This window comes from Rhyacophila brunnea, unplaced genomic scaffold (genome assembly GCF_057557595.1).
Source record: "Rhyacophila brunnea isolate RB1 unplaced genomic scaffold, BYU_Rbru_1.0 scaffold_14, whole genome shotgun sequence".
In the NCBI taxonomy this organism is placed as follows: domain Eukaryota; kingdom Metazoa; phylum Arthropoda; class Insecta; order Trichoptera; family Rhyacophilidae; genus Rhyacophila; species Rhyacophila brunnea.
The window spans coordinates 26,321,659-26,345,624 of record NW_028232796.1 but is presented as its reverse complement, the minus strand read 5'-3'; the positions used below and the strand labels follow the sequence as shown (position 1 = coordinate 26,345,624).

The following is a 23,966-nucleotide window of genomic DNA, read 5'->3' as shown; positions in this document are numbered from 1 at the left end:
GGAATTTTGTGTTCCTAAATAATAAATACAAAATTTGTGAGAAATACGTAATTTTAAAGAATTTGGTATCATTTATTAATTGTATGATCGATTTGAACTGTGTTGATGTCCTCTTTTAAATATTCTGACGAATCGATTGCTTTATCTGCTTTAAAGAAAATCACCGCTGTATGGGACAAGAAATAAGCGGCCTATATTAAATCATTATAATTTCAGAATTCTAAATTCGCGAATTCGGTATTAAATTTCTATTCGATTTCATATTATAGAATAGCGATCGGCTATAAATAAAAAAAACAGTGAGTTTTCTATTTTAAAACATTTCATAATATATCTTTTATCAGACAGAGCAAAAATTTAACCGAATCTTCTCTATCCAATCATTTTCGCAGCTAAAAATAAAAAAACTAATCTCCACGTGCACCGTTGGCGGTCGAATAAAAATGTCTGGAGACTTAATAATTCTGTCCACTTCCAATTTTCACAGACTTCCTTTATTTCTTTTTCCATCAGCGCATTTGAAGATACGACGAAGTTATATGAACAGTGACACGAAAGATCGAAGAGTTGCGTTATTGCTAGCAGCTGCACGATTGATCTTATTTTATTCCTCTTCTAATGTCATCATTATCATCAGCTGGGGTCGATTTACTGCTGGACGAATAAGCCCCCTAGCTCCTTTTATCAGTGACGTCCCTAGACAAAATGCCGCCCCATTTTTTATACAGTATTTTTTATCATTCTTTCATGACACCAATATCTAAGACATGTGTTGTGTGGATACATAACTAACAATATTTAATATACCACTAAATCTAATTTAAATGCCATCTCTACTTCAATATACAATATTACCACAATAGAGTCCACGGTTTCAGATACATTCAAAAATACATCTGACAACTTTCAAAACTCGCGAGTGACTGGCAAAAATATTCGTATAAATTAATTAGGTAAATGTATAACTAACTAACCTATAATTCAAATATAATTCGCAAATCGGAATGTGTCATTGCTGGTCATCAAGGACAGCGGAAGTAAACTAGACATCGCAAACCAGACAAAAAATTACACTCCTGTGAAACCTTTTATGTTATATAATACATTTTGTTTCCAACCAGTGGTGTTTTTTAATGGAAAGATATTTCCGTTATTTCTAAGTTTAGGTACCTATTTCTATATTATATACCTAATGATTATTCTCGATTTGCCGCCCTTCGAGTAACTGGCACCCACAAGCGATGCTCAATCTGCCTACTCCCACGGGACGCCACTGCCTTTTATTCTTCTCGGTTCCTAGATCTTCGCTACCACGTACATCCATAGAACTTTCTGAGTTCTCCGATTCAGCGGGGCTTAGGACGTTCATATGGTTGTTTAGTGGTACTTGGTGACGGCATTTGTCCAGCGGTTTTCTACCTCTCACAACTATTACATCGCGTACTATAAACAATACTCATCAAAACAAAAACAAAAAAGTTAATTTACCGTACTGCTTGTGTGCCAGAACTGAGGTATTGTACACGCCAATAGAAGAAATTACAATAAATGGAAAGTTTTGATTGATAAAAAACAACGTAAAATGCGTCGCAATTTTTCGTTTGGCTTGGAGTTGAAACTGGATCTTACCTTCCGAACTCGAAACTGTCAAAAACTGTATTAACAGACTTAACCATATCGAAAAGGTCAGCCGTTTGACACAATGACTTAACCATGGACAAGTCCTTTATCTCTTACAAATAACTTTAAAATAATTACAAGATAAAAAGAACTTTTTATATAAGACGTTTTTAAATTTTCTGTTGAATCATATAAACTTGACTTAACTAGCTTAAGGGGGGAAAATGCCTAATTCTTGTCAAATTTAAAACACCACTGCACATTTATGTACTGAAATATGACTATATTCTATAACATTAGAGCGAGAGGTTTAAAAGAATACTATTTCATGTAATAAAAATACTTTATGCAGTCATCAAATGTTTAAAATAAATATAAAGGATAATAAGGCTTCAAAATTATATAAATAGATTATCTACAACGTTTAAGGAATGTCCAGGTTCATGCTTTTAAAATAGAATAAAAGCTCCATTTTAACCCACGCTGAGTACGTCCGCCCTTAAACGATCATAGAATACTGAAATGTCATATTGATATTTCATTTTGATCTCCATAGTAACGCACGTATAGGTATATTAATAATTTAGTTGCTAGGACAATCCGCTTAGCAACCAATAATGGTGTCGAAATAACTTTTCATACAAAACAGAATTAACTGAAAATTAATTCAATTCTACTTAAAGATGGCTAAAAGTATTTAAAAAATGCATTGGCATCGTGTTCTGATATATTCTAAAAGTTTAAAATGTCTAGCCAGTCGGGAAGTTAGTTAAAAATCGATTGCAAGATTTGTACCGGACAAGAACCACCGGACAAATAAGAATACGAGCTAAGAAAAACGTTGTAAAATAGCTTCATGTCAAATGACTAACATTTTTATTTGTATTTTTTTATTAATGTTAAATACTTATAGTATAAGTCTGTTTCAATATTATATTCAATGTATTTAAATATGTCAGGCATGTTCAATTTCAATTTTCAAGTTCATAGTATGTAATCTACTGTTCATCATCAAAATTGGCAGTACCTAATCTAACATAATTGTACCATTGTCATTCTTCAACTTAAACAAACGCATTATGTTTGACTGAGGCGTTACTAGAGTTGGGTATTTCCCGAGAAAATCTCAATATCGAGATTCGGGATTTCCCGAAATGATGAAATTTTGAATTCTCCAGATTCGGGATTTCCAGAAAACAATTCTCGAGAATTCTCGAGAAATCGGGATAAATCCTAAAATCAGTGTAAAAACAGACAATTTCCAAAAAATATGATTTTTTTATTTATGTAAGAAGACAGACAAAATAAAAGTAGGAAAACAAAAATAATTCAAAACATTTTTTATTAAAATAGAATTTAAAAAAACATAGACTGTCATTCGCTGCGTCTGACAATCGCTTACGCTTTTGAGACACAAAATTCTCTGATGTTGCAAAAATTGTGCTCATTTTGAGTCGACGTTGGCTTAATTGTGTTAAATGCCCCGATCAGCCCTAGAACGTTTTGTGTTTTCTGCCCACTTTTTTCATATAGATAATCGTTTCTTCAATTAATATTTGATAATAAAGAAATATTAAAAATTTCAATTCTCGAGATTCGGGATTGAAAATCTCGAAAATTTCTCGAGAATTCCCGAAACCCAACTCTAGGCATTACTAATTAAACAACAATATTTTGATTTTCACTACCACAAAGAAATATTGAAGTTTTCACTCGTGAAAATGATAAGTTTAGGTCTTCTGATGGGCACTCATCAAATATTCACATACTATGTAAATTGTAAAGAGTCTACTACGCGGTACTAAGGGGAACTACGCCTCAGTTTAAAGCGCGGTGATTCACATTTTCTTTTCACGCAATTCTGCAATACGAATCAAATGATACGACAAAATTACACGGTTATTCTCACGGTTATTTTTAAAACAATTTTCAAGGAAGCTGATCTTCAAAATATCAATAAAGTCATATTATATTACAACCATATTACAACTGAATGTAAACTTCACCTCTTCACTGTGAGTGATGAGAGGTGACTAAGAGTCTAAGAGACTGGCTTGGCCACGGTTACATGTGAATTGTACGTAAAACATTTCACCGTAGCACAGTTCGACGTGAGCTTTCTATCGGAAAGAGATGACCATATACTATACGGTCTCAAATTTTATTAGATTCAATAATGAACATTAATTCGATTTTGGTAAAATTCATGAATTCAAGAATGAAAACCTAACCTAATCTAACCTACCTTAACCTAAGAAATAATCCAGTATATCGGATAATTTCAAAATCTGTTTGCCGCTGGCTTCGTGTACACCGACAAGAACCATGTTTTATTTAGACATTGATTTTATCTCAGTACTTTACGACCCAAAGAAGTTGGACGGTCTTTAATATACGACCTTATATTTCTGATACAACATTTCACGGTGAAGTGTGATACGGCGAACTGCATACGTACAAATTTCCGGACACGCTTGGCCACGTGGTGCGGATGCCAAATGAGAACTTCAACATGGTTTGCTTGTTCTTCCAGCCATCCTGGAAGGCCGCTAAATACTATCAATATAGTGATAATGGTATGGACCTGGAGTAACGCAAGAAGGTTGGTGGGCGGCAGGGATTCTTTTAAACACCGTGTTGTGTCCATTTGCTCCAGCTAAGAGGCAGACATGGCCGATAAGAATGAAGAATGTAAACGTTTTTACATTTTCACAACTCAATTCGGGGCTTATATAATGGTATATCGACCAAAATCTATATGCCTGATCTGATATAGATATTCAAAATTTGAATATGCCTTATAAATGGAGTTTTATGAATATTTATACTATGGTCTAATTTTGTAAAAAATATATTATATTTTCAGCAGATTGCTGTCATGATAAATGACTATAATCTTATAATACGTAATTTTATTCAGTGATAACTAAATAAGATTAGCAAATACTTGTTACAATATACCTTTTCCGTGTTTATTATGTTTTTTCAAGAATTCGTTCACTAATTAACAATCCAGCAATTCATACCCATACAAAATATTCAGTTTATTAAAAAACTTTTCTCCCGGAACAACAAATAAAAATATCATTGCGAAAACAACTTTTCAAGTATTTTTCGGCTTTAATAAATTCAAATTTTCCTTTGTTTTCTGCTTTGTAATTACCTTTTCCGCGAGCTATTCTGAGCTTTCGGAATACTTTTCAAAATGAGAGCTTTGCATACCTTAGGGATACTTTGCCAAAAAAGGGTCATTTTTCATTATTAACTGTTACGTGTACAACCACAAAGTCACAATTGCCTAGTGATTGTTCATTTTATTCATTATAGCAATAATTAGATAATAGTTTTTTCAATATATCATCATCAGATCTACCGGGATCTATTAGGTACCGACCAAGGAAAAGCGATGCAAATAGACTTCCTGCAAGTGTAGTCATGCATAGAAACCGTAACAACAATCGCATTCGCCCTGCGTAATTCGAGCACACTAGAAGAAATCGCAAATACGAATATTTAAGTTAAAAATGTTACACTACAGTTTGGTATGTTTTTTTTCTTCTTTCTTTAGTATTATTAATAACCATGTCCTTGCTTTTTCGTACAAGGTGGTTGTTAGTAATTTTGAACAATCACAAATACCCAGGCTTTGAGAAAAACACATAAATGTTTTTGTCATGACCGGGAATCGAACCCAGAACTCTCGGGTGGAAGGCCAGCGCCTTACCCACTGCACCACGAGAGCCGCCTAGTTTGTTATGTTATAATGTGAGGGAAACTGAATATTATAATTATTCTCAACCAGATCGCTTTAGGCAGTCATATATTACACTTAAGTGAGGCGAGTTTAGGTGGACGTCGTTTTAAAAATTCTTACAATCTACTTAACGAGGTGTACTTTCTATGATTGTTTTTTACGATTTTGTGTATTCACTCCCCTTGTTACGCTATTTTAAAATATCGTATTTTGTCTTGAATTAATAATTTGTTATGTTCACTATAGGTATCTAAAATAAATATTTTTGAATTTGACAGTATATTTAAAATGTACATTTGGGAAAGTAATACATTTATTATTCTCTTAGTTTAAATTGTATTTGCCCATTTTCTATTTAAAATAATGTCCTAGCTATTTTTACAAAAAAGTGAGAATAAATTAATAAAAATACATATACGAGGGTGGTCCCAGAAGTACCCGACCTAACAAAGAAAACACAAAAAATTTGGGATTTTTTTTAATTCTCTACATTGTCTCCTTTTAGATCGATACACTTTTTCCAGCGATGTTCAATAGCTTTGATACCCTGTTTGAGAATCGTCGAGCTCCTCAAAATAGCCATCAACCGCCGACTCCACCTCTTCATTGTTGGCAAATCTTTTACCACCGAGCGATATTTTCAAGTTTGGAAACATAAAATAATACGAGGGGGCTAATTCTGGCGAATAAGGTGCGTGAGGAAGCAATTCGAACTTTAACTCATTGATTTTGGCCATCGAAATAACGGATGTGTGAACTGATGAATTGTCCTTGATGAAACAAAACTATCTTTTTCGCCAAATGCGGTTGTATTTTCTTGATTTTATCACTCAAACGCTGCAATAAGTTTGCGTAGTATATAATCAATGAAAACCACCCTACGTGCATCCAAAAAAACTGACGCCATGACCTTCCCTGCAGATGGAACTGTCTTCGCCTTCTTTGGAGTCGATTTTCCCCTTTCAGTCGATTGTTTTGACTGTTCTTTCGTCTCAGGTGTGAAGTGATGGACCCATGTTTCATCCATGGTTATGAATAGACGCAAAAACTCTGCTTTATTGATGTGAAACTTCGCCAAACACTTGATTGAAACATCCTCACGATGCTGTTTTTGTTCCGTTGTGAGTAATCCCGGCACCCATCTTGCGCACAGCTTTCTCATGTCAAAATTTTCAGTCAATATGTGATGTACAAGACTTTTTGAAATGCCTACCATGTCTACTAGCTCGCGCAATTTCAGTCGACGTTCATCCAATACCATTTTGTGGATTTTCGTCACCATTTCTGGTATGGTCACCTCATTTGGTCGACCACTGCGATGTTCGTCTTAGCAGCTTGTACAGCCTCGTTTAAACTCAACCACCCAATATGTTACTGTTGTAAACAAAGGAGCAGACATCCCCAGATTAGAATCTAGCGCAGCTTTGATATTGGTTGGACTGAAGCCTTTCAAATGAAAGTATTGTATCACATAAATATGACCAATTTTTTCCATATTTACAAATTCACCGAGAGCATTCACTGTTGATGGCTGACAAATAATTACTGAACAACGTAGCGTCGTCAAACTTCAAACTTAGGCTTTATAAGGTTGGTACTTTCTATCATGGTCACTATTTTCAAACAACAACTGCTATCTATACGTCAGGTCGGGTACTCCTGGGACTACCGATTGATGAAAAATTCTGTTGGTAAATTACTTCACAGTGAAGTAATCCAAAATTATTGAGAAGTTCTATGCAAATTTAGTCATTAGGTGGTTTTAAAACTTATCTCAGACTTTATGAGTTTATAAATAAATATAAATTGATTTACCCATTACGGGCCGGAAGCATAAAATTAATTTTAATAAAATACAAACTTTCATCGTGAAACGCGTTAATATTTCATTTATAGCCCATCATAAATTGAATATACCTCCAGGAATATATGCTAACCGTAGAGTAATAATTACTAGAGTAGACAGATTTAGACTTTTATTAGATTCGGATGCGGCATACATACTGGGAGTCTAAAACGTGGGCAGTGACTGAAATATGGTCCAATATATATGTATTATCTACTACAAGTCTAAAAAAAACTTGTCAGTCTTACGTTATATATCGAGGATAGAAATATGGTTTGTAAAGAGCAAATCACACATACACAATCAGCTGAAAAATATACATTTCATCTGTAAATTCTAAATCCTATATTTACAATTTATACCGACAATCATTAATTACTTAGGATAAAAGCAATAGTGTTAATCTTAATTTTTCAAACGCACACCAGTTACTCTCTGTAATAATTAAGTTACAACAATTTACGTTGTTATTTTTACTTTCAAAATGGACGAAATTTCTCAATATTATCTCTATAGATAGGCTGTTAAAATTTGACATAAATAATGCGCACTAAACTTTGACATAAATAATGCGCACTAAACTTTGTCATTTATAATTATTTGTTTTCATTTAACTAAGAATACAATTTGCAGATGATGCTGGTTAATTTTTAAAATTCAATTAAACCCTGCCTAACAAAAACATAAAGTTTAAGTATGCTATGGGCGATCCGATAAAAATAGTGCACACTTTTTTAGTGATACTTATTTGTTTTCGTTTAATGAAGAGTACATAGATAATATGTGATAGTTTTTTTTTAAATTCATTAAGCCCTGTCTAAACCAACCCATAATCGATAAAACATATTCTTCTATTTATAAAATATCTAAAATCATGTACGGTAATGGCATAATTTTAAATATTTTATAGATAAATGAATATTTTTTGGCTATTATCTACGTGACGTCGGTTAGTAATTAAAGTAATACCTACTTTGATTTAAAATACAAAAGCTGATAGCCAATAGTAGCTGAATTTAGAAAACCCTTCAGAGAGTATTTATTATAATAGCCATTAGAATTTGTCGTAATTAAGTACGGTACCTTTCGTATAATGGTCTATGTGCGTGGGCACGATACCCGAGAGATGCAGGTTCGATTCCTGCGGGGTGTCTTACTTTTTTCTAAATCCCTTTTTTCTATTGGTTTTAATATATTTTCTCAAGAAGTGTTTTCAAAATTATGTATGTTCAATAATTACGAATAGTTTAATATGGTTATTTTTAGTATTGAATAAAAAAAATAATAAATTATTTTAATACATTTATTTAGATTATATTATAACTTTCTGATTCTGTGCTTCAAAAAAAATCGCCACTACTAAAAAAGTTATGTTGTCTTTGACCTGTATTGTTGTCAAATAGAAACTTATTACTTTTAATTTAGGGAGTACAGAAAAAAATATAGTCAAATTAAAATTAATAGGTTTGTTCTTAACCTCTAAGTAGATTACCGTTCTGAAATGTTACTTTTCGATCATAGCGTGCTGGATTTTAACATCCGAACACGCATAGCTTTTTAGTCTAATTGTGAACTTGTCTTTACATAATGATATCCGGAGAAATATCTTCCTATGACGCCACTCACGTCAGACAGTTCGACGAGACGTATTCGTCATTTGTCGTCACTCGTCGGTCAAGCGACGTCTTTCCAGCGTCGTTTTATTTTGGCGTCGATGCACTGAAGCGGCGCCGGCGTCTTGCGATTTAGTTCACAAGCTTTTGCTAGACTGAATCTGATCGGAGCTATTAGCTAAGCTGCTAAGCCGGTCTACACGTGCACGTTCAGTTTTATGCTATGTGTAAACTCTTTTATACGAGCAATCTTATCTTTGTAGTTTAAACTTGAAGTGAGAAATTTATTATTATTGTAAAAGATTGAAGCGCGAGCCAAATTGAGGTGCATGTCATGGTGCATGTCGCCTATGACAAATTTAGTCTATGGTTACGTCATTTTGCAGAATATTTTGAACGTGCACCATCTCCGTAAATTCACTGAATAATGACACTGTGAAGAGTGCCTACTATAATGTATTAGGAATTTGAATTATTATTAATTATTCATGCTAATTTAGATGAATGTTAACAATTTCTACGTGTACGTACGTTGAAATACTTGCGGCATGACATAGATAATAAAACTCAACCTGCAGACCATAGATAATAGACAACATTTTCATCGAAAATACATTGTGCCAACCGCTAAAAACAAAAAACCGTGATTTTGACATGACATTCGAAAAGTATAGGCGTGTGAAATATGATAAAAACGTTCAAAACGTCATGCAAATGTCAATGCAGTCCAGTTCAACGCGAGGTGACCTCATTGTGGTTTTAGTGATTTCAGCAGATTTTGCCAACTGACAATGTTCGTTTAAAGTTTCAAAATGTGCTACGAGATGGGAGCATCAGTCTGATAACACCAAGAATAACGACATTACACGCTTTTTCCCGTAGCGGCAGCCCTTGACAGTAGGCGACATGCACCATGACAGGCACCTCAATTTGGGTCGCGCTTAACGGCCCACATGCTCGTCGTAGGTCAAAATTGAGTTTTTATTGTATTTTCAAACCATGATTCTGGACACTCCTTAAACGTTGTAGATAATCTATTTATATAATTTTGAAGCTTTATTATCCTTTATATTTATTTTAAACATTTGATGACTGCATGAAGTATTTTTGTTACATAAAATAGTTTTCTTTTAAACCTCTCGCTCTAATGTTTCAGAATATAGTCATATTTCGGTACATGAATGTGCAGTGGTGTTAAGATTTTTTACATTTATTAATTTTTAATCGCATTTATAAAACCATTAGTATAATTTATGACGAGATAATTTTAGTAAAATATTTACGATAAAAAATTATATTGATAATCTCTGTGATCCCAAATTTGACAAGAATTAGGCATTTTATTATTCAAAAAATCGGCAAGATTAACACATTTGAAGATGATTCTAAAGATACTTATTATAAGCTATGTCTTTGACCATTCAAGTGTGATAAACATCCTACGAATAATGATTGCTTTATAATAATTATTGACCTAAGAATAAGGTAGTGTTTTTTTGAAATACGCCATTTCTTTTGTCATTCCCCAGTGGTTAAGCTACAATATACGGCCGTAGCCATAAATTGACAAACTATAATTGAAGTAGGGAGTAAAATGATATTGACGCGCGTGTTTGAACATGTACCGTTTAAAAAAAATAAAAAAAAATTCGGTTAAGTACATGTTCAAACACGCGCGTTAACATAATTTTACTCCCTACTTTAATTATAGTTTTGTCAATTTATGGCTACGGCCGTATGTTGTAGCTTAACAACTGGGGAATACCAAAAGAAATGAACACTACCTTATTCTTAGGTCAATAATTATTATAAAGCAATCATTATTCGTAGGATGTTTACCACACTTGAATGGTCAAAGACAAAGCTTATAATGAATATCTTTAGAATTATCTTCAACTGTGTTAATCTTGCCGATTTTTTGAATAATAAAATGCCTAATTCTTGTCAAATTTGGGATCACAGAGATTATCAATATAATTTTTTATCGTGAATATTTTACTAAAATTATCTCGTCATAAATTATACTAATGGTTTTATAAATGCGTTTAAAAATTAATAAATGTAAAAAATCTTAACACCACTGCACATTCATGTACCGAAATATGACTATATTCTAAAACATTAGAGCGAGAGGTTTAAAAGAATACTATTTTATGTAACAAAAATACTTTATGCAGTCATAAGATGTTTAAAATAAATATATAGGATAATAAGGCTTCAAAATTATATAAATAGATTATCTACAACGTTTAAGGAGTGTCCAGAATCATGGTTTGAAAATACAATAAAAACTCAATTTTGACCTACGACGAGCATGTCCCCCCTTAAGTCACATTAGGTACTAGATTTTTTCATATAAACTGTGTGATATAAAATAGGAAGTATATATTTTATGGAATTCTGCGTGTAAACTGTATAATATTAAATACATTATCTCAACAAAGCCCTGAATTTTCCTTTTCCGAAATAGTCCTTCATCCATAATCTGTCACATATTGATCGAAGACCATTGGAGTTCTTGACACTTTAATTCAGTAAAAGTAACCAAGCCGAATACGCCTATTATCTATTTCCTTTGGTAATGCTTGTTTTTTTTTATATATAAATTTGATACATCTTTTAAAAGTAAATACTATCGATTAATATCTTTGATTCTGTGACAAAATTTGGGCCTGTTAAAGAATATGAAAATTCGACGTCGAAAATGATGATTATGAGCCATATAACAACTAAGGAAAATATAGGAAAAGTTCGAGTGCCATATAAAGATGTAAATAATGTGCTGGATCGGCCGCGTACCTACCTACATGGTGTACCGAAGAAACTTTATACATAATATAGCCTCTAAAATTTTAGCGATCGAGTTTGGTAACGTTTATACTTTATAAATGTTATCAATAATTACAACATATTATTTACTATCCAGCATCGGAGAATAAAACATGCAGATCACTTCTTTCGGTACAGCAGATTAGTGTAACGCTTGTGTACCCATGGTATACTCATGGTGATTTCGTAGGTACATGGAATCGTTCTGCCACAAACCATCGATTTTATTACAACCATTACAGTAAATCCTCGACTTACGTAAATGTGTACTTACGCGATTTAAAAAAAATGTAAAAAAATACCAATGCAATCTACGATAATTACTTAGAAAAGATGATTATTAATAGAAGGAATGGAATAGTTATTGGTTGTATGGATAGAAAAAATGCAGCAACAATAAATTAAAATAAGCCTTATGCTCATACATGAGAAAGTCTTAAGTCTTTTTGAAGGCCCAAAGTGTAAGAATTATGATAGTGTTGATACTCATACATTCACTACAAGTAGCCTTACCATACGTCCCGGTTTAACCGTGATTGTCCCGGTTTCACACATTGGTCCCGGCGTCCCGGCCGGTTTGGCATTTTGTCCCGGCTGTTCTGCGTATGAATGATTGCCAATAATAAATTCTCGTGATTGGCCGTAGTAGCGTATATGTGATGAGACGGCCGGGAAGGATGCGAAAAAAGTTCATTCCAACGAGAAGTACGACTGGTACAATAAATAAATAAAATATTTTTAATTCCTGCTGCAGCAGACCTTTTGCTTGTACATACTTTTAATAATAAAACAATTTTTGGTGTATAAATTTGTTTCTTTGTCCTATACCCCGTTCTTGTCCCGGTTTAGAGTTTCATAATTATGGTAAGCCTAACTACAAGCCACGGATGGTTTCAAAAAATTAAAGGCCTTATTGAACTACACAACATCAAGGTAACAGGTGACGCTGTCAGTGCAGATACAGAAAAAGCTACAAATTGTATCAAGTCATTCAGCATTTTAGCATTAATCATAAAAAAATGAGAGTTAGGAGGGTTCCTTTCTTATGTATGTAAAATGTATTTAAAAAATATGTGATTTAAAATTTTAATTTGACTTACGCGATTTGTCAATTTACATGAAAATCTTCGAAACCAATTAATCACGTAAGTCGAGGACTTAGTGTATTGTGTTGAGATACATTACTGTGCGGATAGATGAGACAAACTAATTTGAGTATTTTTTAGACAAGAAGACAACTCACCAAAGCCAAAAAAATTCCGTCCATTCCCATATGTACAAAATTTCTAGACATCAGGGCTAAATGTAGATATTCTACCTATTTACGTTAAAGGTAGTCATAATATATAGTATTAGATTTTAGATTGCGGATTAAGCAAGCAAAAAACATCTTAAAACATGAGGTCAGCCGCCTTATCCGGCCTGTGTTCAATAAACTTATAATAACAAAGTGGGGTGCAAGGTCCCGACCTTTTCTCAATTATTAATCCACCCTTATAGTTCGCGGAACCCAACCCTATGTAGATTGGAGATAGATAAATTATAATACAATATGGGAGTTAGGAACCTGCTCCAAACTAATTGAATTGTTTGGTATACCTAATGTAATTACTCAATAGGGAGATTCGGGTTATTGAAAACCATGTTGAGAGCACTTTCGAAGCGGTATCTTGGGATTCGCTTCCATATTCATATCTTTGGGGTATTTTGATGTAGCGATTAGGCAATCTATCGACCGACCGCAGCTTCTTGGCAGAAATGGCACTAGGTAGATACCTACTACCTAGTTAACAAATCTACCAAATACGGTTCGCAAATTTTGTTTTCACTCATATAACATGTTTATGAATACTCAGTGAATCAAAAAAGTTTAAAAAAAACAAACTTTTTAACTGGGTATAAGAAATCGTAATGTTGGAAGTTTCTAAACATTGGAAAACATCTTTGTTAACTGAATTGATGGGTAACTTCCTACGATTCCAATCTGAAAGTAAGTATTATGAAGATTAAGATAATTAACCATATAAATGATAAGTTTTGGTCTAAATTTGCGCACTTATAGTCAAATTATACTCCTACTATACAAAGAGCCTACTGTGCGACTGTAAGAGGACTACGCCTCAGTTTAAAGCGCTGGAATTCACATCTTATCTTTATCTCACTCCTGCGTCAGGTCGTGAGACTCGTGAGTGATACAACACGAATCAAGTGATACGAAGAGGTTACGTAAGTTTCTTCATAGTACGGAAATAAAAATAGCAATAAATTTAAAATCTCAATAAAATCATATTATGTTACAGTACCACGATGGCCATGCGGCTTAAACGTCGGCCTATAGCGTCGTGGGTCACAGGTTCGAATCCTGGGACTGGCAGGTACATAGATATTACATTCAATTTGTGTATGATTCATAGTATTTATTTATTTAGAAAAGAGTTGTATGGAATTACAGCGATTGACAATGCGCCATAATAAATATAACATAATAAATACAAATTATAAAAATGACTCAATTACAAATAACAACCAATATATCAAGAAAGTATGTGCTTATGTTGATATTAAAGTAAAATGATAAATTAAACACGTCCACAAACATGATATCTAATATATAAAAATCAATATTTGTTTGTTTGTTTGTTCGTATTTTATGCGCTACCATACCGTTCATCCGATTGCGATAAAACTTTGTCAACTTATTGCTTGCACTTGCGCGAAGAGTATAGGCTATATCTTATATATAAGAATGAATGTCTGTCTGTCCCGTATGCGTTCCTATACAATTCATCCGATTGCGATGAAGTTTTGGAAGTGGTTGTATGCACACCCGCGAAAGTTTCTGAATTAGAAAAACCATCTTCTTCTTCTTCATTCTATTTTCTTTTATTCATATAGTTTCTGTACCATTCATCCGATTACTCGGATCACTTATTATTTTTTTAAAATATCTAAGATAAATGTATCCACGAAGCGATCCTGTGCAAAGCCGGGTACTTCAGCTTGTAGTTAATAAAAAATAAATCAACCTATATGGTGTCATCAAATTAGTTAATCGCACGATACACAGCATCATGAAACATCACATCCGTTCTGCGACGGGGTATCTTACCTAATAGGTTGAGCAAGTGGCTGACATCCATTTCTCGTAAACACAAAATCTGTTAATACAAACCTCCACTCTGTGGACGACCATAATATGATCTTATTAGTATCGGACATTGTCGGAAAAAAAAATTACAATCGCGGACGCTTTTTACAATTTTATTCCTTTAGGTCTAATGGAATGATTGAGTAAAATGCATCTAGCGATTTACGCATGCCTGTGTTATATAAATTGAAATTAAAATTTTAACATTTTCCAGTAATATAGATGTCAGTCACTCACTTACGTTACATGTTAGTGTCAGCGTCTCTATATAAAAATCTTAGCAGAATATATCGTAAACACCCCGTCACAATTTCTTTGTGATTCTCCCCAATTTCTTGACACAAGCAAATTGATGTATAGGCATTTATCCTCTAGTCTTTCTGTTCATTCAATACCTGTCGGGATTCTCCATTCTGTTCCTGCTGGCATCCATCATTCATTAGCCCGTCGATAAAGGAAGATTCATTGGGCCATTTATTTGGGAGGAGATCGGAAAGTTTTTCGCTGCGTTTACGGACGGGCAGGTGGGCACGCCTTTGACATCAATCAACTCTGAAGTTGGCGTTAATGATATTAGACTCGCAACATATCGATGCTTTACAAATTAATTATTATTTCGAGCCATCAGTGATCCGATATATTCATATCATTATGATACTCGTAGTTTCGGCCTTCGGGAGAGCAAACTCTTAACAATGTAGGTATCCAAATAATTCCATACCTGAAAGCAACAGTGAAATGAGTGAAAAATTCTAGTTTCGAGATAATTGAACTTAAATGTTTGTTAATGTTGTAAACTCAAATCATTAACGTATATGTTTATTTTGCATTTTCCATGGTCGCAATGCGATAAAAACGACTGGTATTAATTAGTGTCACATGCTTGAAATAAGTATATGTAATTATAATATTCTATTATTATATGAATCGGCGGGTCTATCCTATACACAAGGTGACTATCGACCTCTAAAGTGATAGTATTTATTACATATTTGTATTGAGGTATTATAATGGTTACAATAAGTTAGCCGTCTAAACAGTCAAAACTGTCTATCTCGCTCTAAATTTTATCACAGCCAAGAGTGGTGCTGTTAAAATATAGCACTTATTGCAACAATTACAATAAGTGCTAATATTATGTACGTTGATACAAACCTACCCTAGTTAGCCGTCATATTTATCACTTTATCACTTTAGCGGTCGATAAGTATAGAATAGACTCACAGGGGATGCCAGCTTGCTTTGTTTTGTGGTCGATTTTTTGCATACAAAATATTTAGCTACAAGCTACCTATCAAATTCGCATTTCATTAAAACGGTTTTTATTATGTCCAGAAATTTGTACGTATGTAGTCGGTCGTATATTCACTATGAGGAATGTATGACCGTGTAGTATTGAGATCAAATTCATGTGCAAATAAAACACTTCAATAAAAGACGTAAAAAACACCGGAATAGAAGATAAAGACAAGAAAATTGGTAAGCAAATAAATTAGAAAAAACAATCACATCATGTAGGTAGGTATATTTATATAGAAATCTGGTATTCATATGTATCAATTCGTACCTATCACATGTAAAACTGCGTTATTTTACAGGCTTTGATATCAAAAAATGTCAAATTAATGAATCTAAAAAATTTATAACAATGTCTACAATGCTCCATTAACAAGGCGTATTTTTGATCTCAATGGTATACGGCCACCTCTTTCCGGAAAAAAAACAGCTCAAGTTGACATGTAATACGTACAATTTAGTTGTAATCGGTTTTCACATAGGTGTTATTTTATGTCTTTTAAAATCACCGACATGCAAGAATTTAAATAAGAAAACATCGAAATAGTTTATCATATGAATATGTCATTTTATTTGAGATTAAGGCTAGTTTTGATATCCATTCCATAGTAATTAATTAGAGCATACTAATATGAAACTACGAGATGGCATATATCGTCGCCCCAAAAGCAAAAGGGCACATGTGGAATTTTGACGGTTTTGAGTTATGAATGCAGTTTTCTTCGTAATTTTTTTCTCTACATTATGGGCAAAACGGCATAGGTATGTGAAGCAAAACCCATGAATTCACAATTGAGCAAAGAAAATAAGGTTACTTGTGTATTTGTAAACTGATCTTCATTTAATGCATAGGAAAAAGGTAACATGTACACGATTTTAGGAACTATGTGCAATGTTTACAAAAATAATATAGGAAAAAGGTAACAAGTGTAATTATTTAAAAGTGAGTAAGGGCCTTTGTACAAAAAAAATAATTTCGTTGCAGAAAAAGGGCACTTGTGAAATTTGTGAAATATTTAAAAACATGTTGGCAGCAGACAAAGAGGCCCAAATAAATATTTTGGAAGATCACAATAAGCGTCAAGTTGACGCTCGCAAATCAAAAGATGAAGATAAAGCTATTCATAAATGCATATAGGAAAAAGGTAACATGTGACTTAAAACCTCTTAAAAATAAAAAAATGTCAAATTATAAAAAAAAATGCATTTCAATCTTGAGTAATTAGGTCACATGTGTTCCAAATTTCATTTCAAAATATTAAGTAACAACTTCTCCACGATTTTTTTCACTTCAAAAACACTTATTAATATATACACACACTAATATATATTAATATATACACACACTAATATATATTAATATATACACACACTGTATCTCATGAATATTAAAGCGGTTGACTTAGGGACGTAACTGACTAAATTTGTTTCTTTTCCAGTTCCTCGATAGCGTCTGGGGTTAGGGCGCGGCGCCCCGCCATGTCGGCGTCGGAATGAGCGTCGCCATGCTACTCCAGCAGGCGTCCGGCGGAAGTGTGGGCGGAGGCGCCGCGGCCGCTGCTGCTGCTGGGGCCACCGCCGCCGAGGCTGCCGACTCCTCGCTGGAGGCGGTCAGGAGGGACCTCAAAGAAGGCTGGACCGTCCACACCGGCAGGGATGGCAGGCTGTATTATTGCAAGTGAGTAAAGATTTGTTTTGTTTTATTTCACTTAAACCTTCCCATGTTGTATCTACTGTCGAACTTGCCAACGTGTTAAAACTGTGAACTAATAAGCCCCTCCTGTTTTTAACCGCACTTTGACTGCAACGACTTCTGGTTATCGACGAGTTCTCCACGTCTTAAAACTGTGAAATAACAAACCCCTCCTATTTAGTTAATCGCACTTTGACTACATCGACTTCCGGTTATCGCCTAGAATATACTAATTCTATTAATTGTTATAAATAGTTATTAACCCATCCGCATACGTAACAGCGTTTTCGGATGGATTTACTTTCATATTAGTTAATATATGAGCCGTCCAATTTGGCATTTTCAATGACATTAATATATAAATTTTATATACGCTATAGTGACGTTGAATTTGTTAGCCATATTATGAAATATTCACTTATATATTACATATTTTGAATTTACTATATTTTAATGTAAGACTTATCGCGCATCAATAACGTGCCAGACTAATCGATGAGTTCCCTCGAGACGTATAATACGGATACATTTTCAGCGATGTTTTCTCAATTTTGTTTTAAAAAAAATAACGTGTTCTTTTAAAAACTAAATGTCACGTGGACGGCTTCAATTAATAATTTGTAATGTTCTTGATATATTAAAAAGTAATATGTACATAAATAAACACCCAACGTAACACATCAGTTATTTCGTAGATATATATGCTTGACATTAAATGAAATGCTATCTCAGTAAGTAAAGTTATGTTTCTAGTGTAATACTCGTAGTCATACGGTATCAGTGGGTCTATTCTATACACAAGGCAGCTATCAACGGCTAAAGTGATAAATATTATCAATCATATTTATGTATTGAGGTATTATAATTTTTACAATAAGTTAGCCCTCTAAACTGTCAAAACTGTCTATCTCACTCTAAAAGTTAACACAGCCAAGAGAGGGGCTGTTCAAACATAGCACTATTTCACAGTTTAGACGGTCAACCTATTGTAACAATTAACCTCCTTGGTTGCGATTTTTGAAATGGACTGTAATTTTGATGCTTGTGAATTACGGATATTAGAGCTCTTAAACAGTGATTCAATCCAGGACTTACATTTGATGTTGAGAGGGCTGGCGCGTTGGAGCTGGTTCAGTGTTCACGCACTCACGCACTGGTAAACGTACAGTTCGGAATGTCACTCTCACGGGTTCACGTGTGTTTTGGGATTAATGATGACAAGTTCAGTATGGATGATAGACGTGACGTTCGCTCAAACCATATCAGATTTGGCGCAACAAAGGCCGAACATATGCGTCTGGGATGAGTCACACTGTGGTTAACGCGGCTTCGATTGTGTCGTATCAGATCACGGCGCGATAAAGTCTTAGCGCGTCCGCTGTCTTGAAGTAACTGAATTTAACTGCCTGTTCTACAATCACGGTCAACTCATGACCCGTAACTGATGGTTACCTGACGTGCAACAATATCTAAGGATTTGAGGTAGATTAGAAAAAGGAATCAGGGCCACCATAATTGGGCCAACCACGCCTCAACACATAAATATGATAGACTACCGTCTATCGTTTATTAATTATAATTTTACTTGTTATTACAACATTATTGAAACGTAATGTTTTTCCAACGTACATATTATTACATTGAATGAAACACTACACTTGATTATATTAAATTTAAGCAAAATTTTCGGCGGCCATCTTCAGTAATATAGTAGTATGATCTCAGATACCCCATATACGCTATTATTGTTTGTTTAAACAATAAGTTGAATCAAATTTACATAATTTTGTGTGCCGATACAATATTATGACGCACCTGTACAACATCGTCATTTGACATTGGCGTGAGGTAATCGCGCGTCGAGACCAGTGACTTTGAAACAAATTTTAAAATGATAATATCACACTCATCTGCCTAATGTTATACATTTTTAGCCACTAATGAATGAAGGATTTCCCGTTGTTTTTAATTTTATATAAAAACATATAAAATCATCTTAAATTGAAATTAGAAATCACGTACGTAATAATTAGTATGCATTGTACTTACGATTAGAGTTGGGTATTTCCCGAGAAAATCTCAATCTCGAGATTCGGGATTTCCCGAACAGAATTCTTGAGAATTCTCGAGATATCGGCAAATTAAAAAAAACCTGTAAATATCCTAAAATCAGTGTAAAAACAGACAAATTCCAAAAAATATATTTTTTTTAATTTATGTAAGAAGACAAACAAAATAAAAGTAGGAAAACAAAAATAAGTCAAAACATTACTTATTAAAATAGGATTTAAAAAAACACAGACTGTCAATCGCGTACGCTTTTGAGACACAAAATTCCCTGATGTTGCAAAAATTGCGCTCATTTTGAGTCAACGTTGGAATAATTGTGTTAAATGTCCCGATCAGTCCTTGAACGTTTTGTGTTTTCTGTCCACTTTTTTCATATAGATAATTGTTTTTTCAATAAATATTGGTAATAAAGAAATTCCGAGAAGAGATCCGGGATTTCCCGAAATGTTAAAAATTTCGATTCTCGAGATTCGGGATGGAAAATCTCGAAAATTTCTCGAGAATTCCCGTAGGGAAATTCCTGAAACCCAACTCTACTTACGATACACTACTGGCTACATACACTATATTGGGTTTGAAAAAAGTTTTTGTTAATTCTACAGTTTTAAGTACCTAATTGATATCGCTATTTCGGCTATAAACCCATCATCAAAATAATCTAGCTAAAAATATTTACAAACATGTCACATACTCGTAGAAGTATGAAGAAAGTGCCGAAAACACGCCCTTTAATTCTGGCACGATTTAAAAATCAATTAACGTTCGATGTTTAGTTATTCAATTTTAGTTATAATTAGATCGTTATGAATAACTTAGACATTGTGGAATTACCATTGGAGTTAATGGATTCACCAAACCAACCGCCCCGCACCACACTCATTGTAAAATATATATTTTTATGATTGGGAATGTCTTAGGAGCAGTTTGAGGTTGAAATACTCGAATGTAAAATTTACAGAAAAAATGTTAAGAATTCAATTTAATGGGAATATACCACATAGTAGTCGGTTTAATTAATAAAACTACATCATCATCATAAGTGACCCAACGACCCAGGGTGGATCTTAGCTTCCTTCATCTCTCCCTATCCTGGACCAGTCTCCTCCAGGCGTCTGCGCCAGCCGCTTTACTATCTCCGTTGACACCGTCCAACATAAACATACATTAAAATTGATTAATGATATAAAAGTAAGTTTAAATGTAGATAAGAGAATAAAAGATTTATTGCGGGATTTACCTACTTATTATTGAAAAATAAGCTAGACGGCATTGTTAATACATTTTGAATGAAAGCTTTTCGCTTGTACGCAAAAAAATACTTGGCAACACCTGTAGTAGCAGACGATTGTTTACACAACACGTCATCCTTTGGCAAGGTGAATAAATATTTTGTCTACATTATTATGATTTTTTTTAAAGTTTTTGTTACGATTTGAAATTTTAGTAAAAAAGAAGTCAATAGTTTTGACAACAATACACGCACAGCTTCCCCAAATTGATAACATTTATATAAATGTTTTAAAACAGAAACCCAAAAGTACAAAATAAAATTTGTTTCAAAATCATCTCTATTCTATTCGCATCTTATTCGCAAGTGGACTGTACTTTTAAGGTTGATGTGGATTCCTGATCATGGGGTGGGAGCGATTTAACAGAATGCCAGACACTGACCTTTTGTGATGTTGATGATGGCTCCGTGGTATGGTTGCACTGTCACTCGCGCTGTATTGTTTGTTTGGGTTACCCGGTGCGCAGCACTTGACGGCACACTGTTTATGGGTGATAGGTGAGGTTGATAAATGATGATGATTGGTGATATGAATGATGAGAGCCGGTATCACGGCTTGGCAGGTATTCAGAAGTATCGTTTGTCGGTCACACTATATCAAGCTGACCTGGCCGTGATCCACGAACAACTTCTGAATCAGTCTGTATAACGCAATGCGGCAACACGCACTCGTTTGCTCGCTTGAGCTGACTACGCGCAACGGCTGTCTTGATGTCACTCAATGTTATTTGCACCACTGTCTATCATAACCCGTGACTGCCGGTCACTTGGTCTTGTAACAAGGATGAATGCAAATATAAATGGCCCAACCAATGCAATATCATTACATTATCAAATCCCTTACATATACATTCAGAATGGAATAAAAAAATAATTAAAAATATATATTATATTTGCAAGTGCAAGGACGCCAAAACAAAATTTGGAACAATTCTCACGCCATCTTTAAATCATGCTAAGAATATTATTATCTTGTTTTAAATAATTAAGATTGTTGGCACTATTTAATACCCCCAAATAGTGTACTTATTAGGAAATTGAAGGGTTGATACTTGGGTCAATCCATTAACGATTAGAGCCCTCTTAGTGAAAAAAATACTAATTGGTCAACAATTAAACTCACCTCCTATGTGAAAGTGAAAAGTATGTATTTACACAGGGTCGGGGTTGTGCTTAAAGAGGCCCTGGGCTACCACATAATAGGGAGCCAAAACCAATTATTTTTTTTAACATTTCATACTGTATTGATAATAGTGAAGTTTATCGATTTTGATCAATAGTGTTTTTGCAAATGATTTTTAATTAGTGACAATATGGATAATGATCTTCGAATTTAGTTACATGCATTCATACCGAGATCATTAATCTCTTAAAATGATTATAATGTTAGAAAATGTACTTAGAATTAAATTGGCTTCCATTATCTAGAATCTTGCATATTTGCGTATTGATGTGCTGCAAGGTTTTATTGTGGATTAAAAAAACTAGTTTTAGATGATATTAGCCCTGGGCTATAGCCACTTTAACCACGTGGTAAATCCGATACTGTGTGTGCACGAATTTGCACTTGTTATCGGAATTTGTTTTTATACTTCGCCGATTCGTCACTAAATTGTTTTGAACTACAATTATAATATTTTTTAATAAATATTAACAATTTGCCTTTTTTTTTTTTTAAATATCTACATATTATATTTTATAATCTGTTGCTCGTGACTCACGATGAGAGATGAGACAAGAACAATGTGGGAGTGAACAAAAAAACACAACAAAACATATTATTTTGATCAACAATTTTGTTAGGTAGGTGTCTCCTCGAATCTATGTATGTGTATTGTGTACCCACTCGTGATAAATTAATTTTATTTTTGATCAAATTATACAAAAGACCAAACAAAAATAGAAGTACGCTGCGTACCTATATGAATTTCGGAATATTAATTGGTTATTTATTTTTGAGTCATACATTGGGCGTAGGTAATTAATGTATGTATTTGATTATTTCAATGATTTTATATTATATAACAAAATAAATAGGTAGTTTTTTTTGAAATTTATTTTGGAAATATGATATCAAATTTACTAATGGGCACCGCATCTGAAGAACAGAATGGTGTTTGGAAACTGCACATACAAAATTTAATTACGTAGGTAAGTAAGTATTCTTTAGTGAAGTGAAAAACAAAATGCAATGTGATAAAAAGGTTGCGAAGTACTAGAAAAGTTTTTTACAATGTATTAAGTGTAATATCATTATTAACATTAATTAGACTATGTATAGGTTTAAGAAAAAAAAACATTGTGGACATAACAAATCAAAATTCAGGACGTTCACAACATGAGATTCATATTATAACAAATATTACCTTCACAAGAGAGAAGAAAAATAAATAAAAAACAAACAATTTTATACAGTGGAATAAAGTTTCACAAAGAAAATGCACAGCACATCACTGAAAATGTTTATGTCATTAGGGAGCGTATTTACCTACTAGTCTTAAACCGCTTGCTAATAATGCCTGATAGGCTTGATTCGAGGAATAATTAATAATTTAATCCACTACACGACGAGGTGTCCTCAGGTTTTCTCCACTCTTCTCGATTCCTTGTTGCATCGCGAATACCTAAGTTATCTACGCCTTGTGAATGATATTATAGCCTTTTTAAGAGGTCCGAATGACTTCCAAAATTTGATAAAAGAACTAGCAAAAAAGCCACCAAGTAGGTATCTCCTATATATTATTATCCTACAGCTTTCCCGATGTTTGGCGAGCGATTGTGTGCCTTATTCGTCACGTCCGATGGGTTC

The 23,966-nt window shown here is 33.7% G+C and overlaps 1 protein-coding gene across 1 annotated transcript in view; it reads left to right on the top strand.

The window, feature by feature from the left end:
- The window catches only part of LOC147075805 (uncharacterized), a 722,814-nt gene that overhangs the window by 141,875 nt on the left and 556,973 nt on the right, over positions 1–23,966 (top strand). Inside the window, exon 2 of the mRNA XM_085942107.1 lies at positions 17,546–17,784. Coding sequence (XP_085798233.1) covers positions 17,600–17,784 — 185 coding nt within the window. The 5' untranslated portion in view covers positions 17,546–17,599. The remainder of the gene's footprint in view (positions 1–17,545; positions 17,785–23,966) is intronic.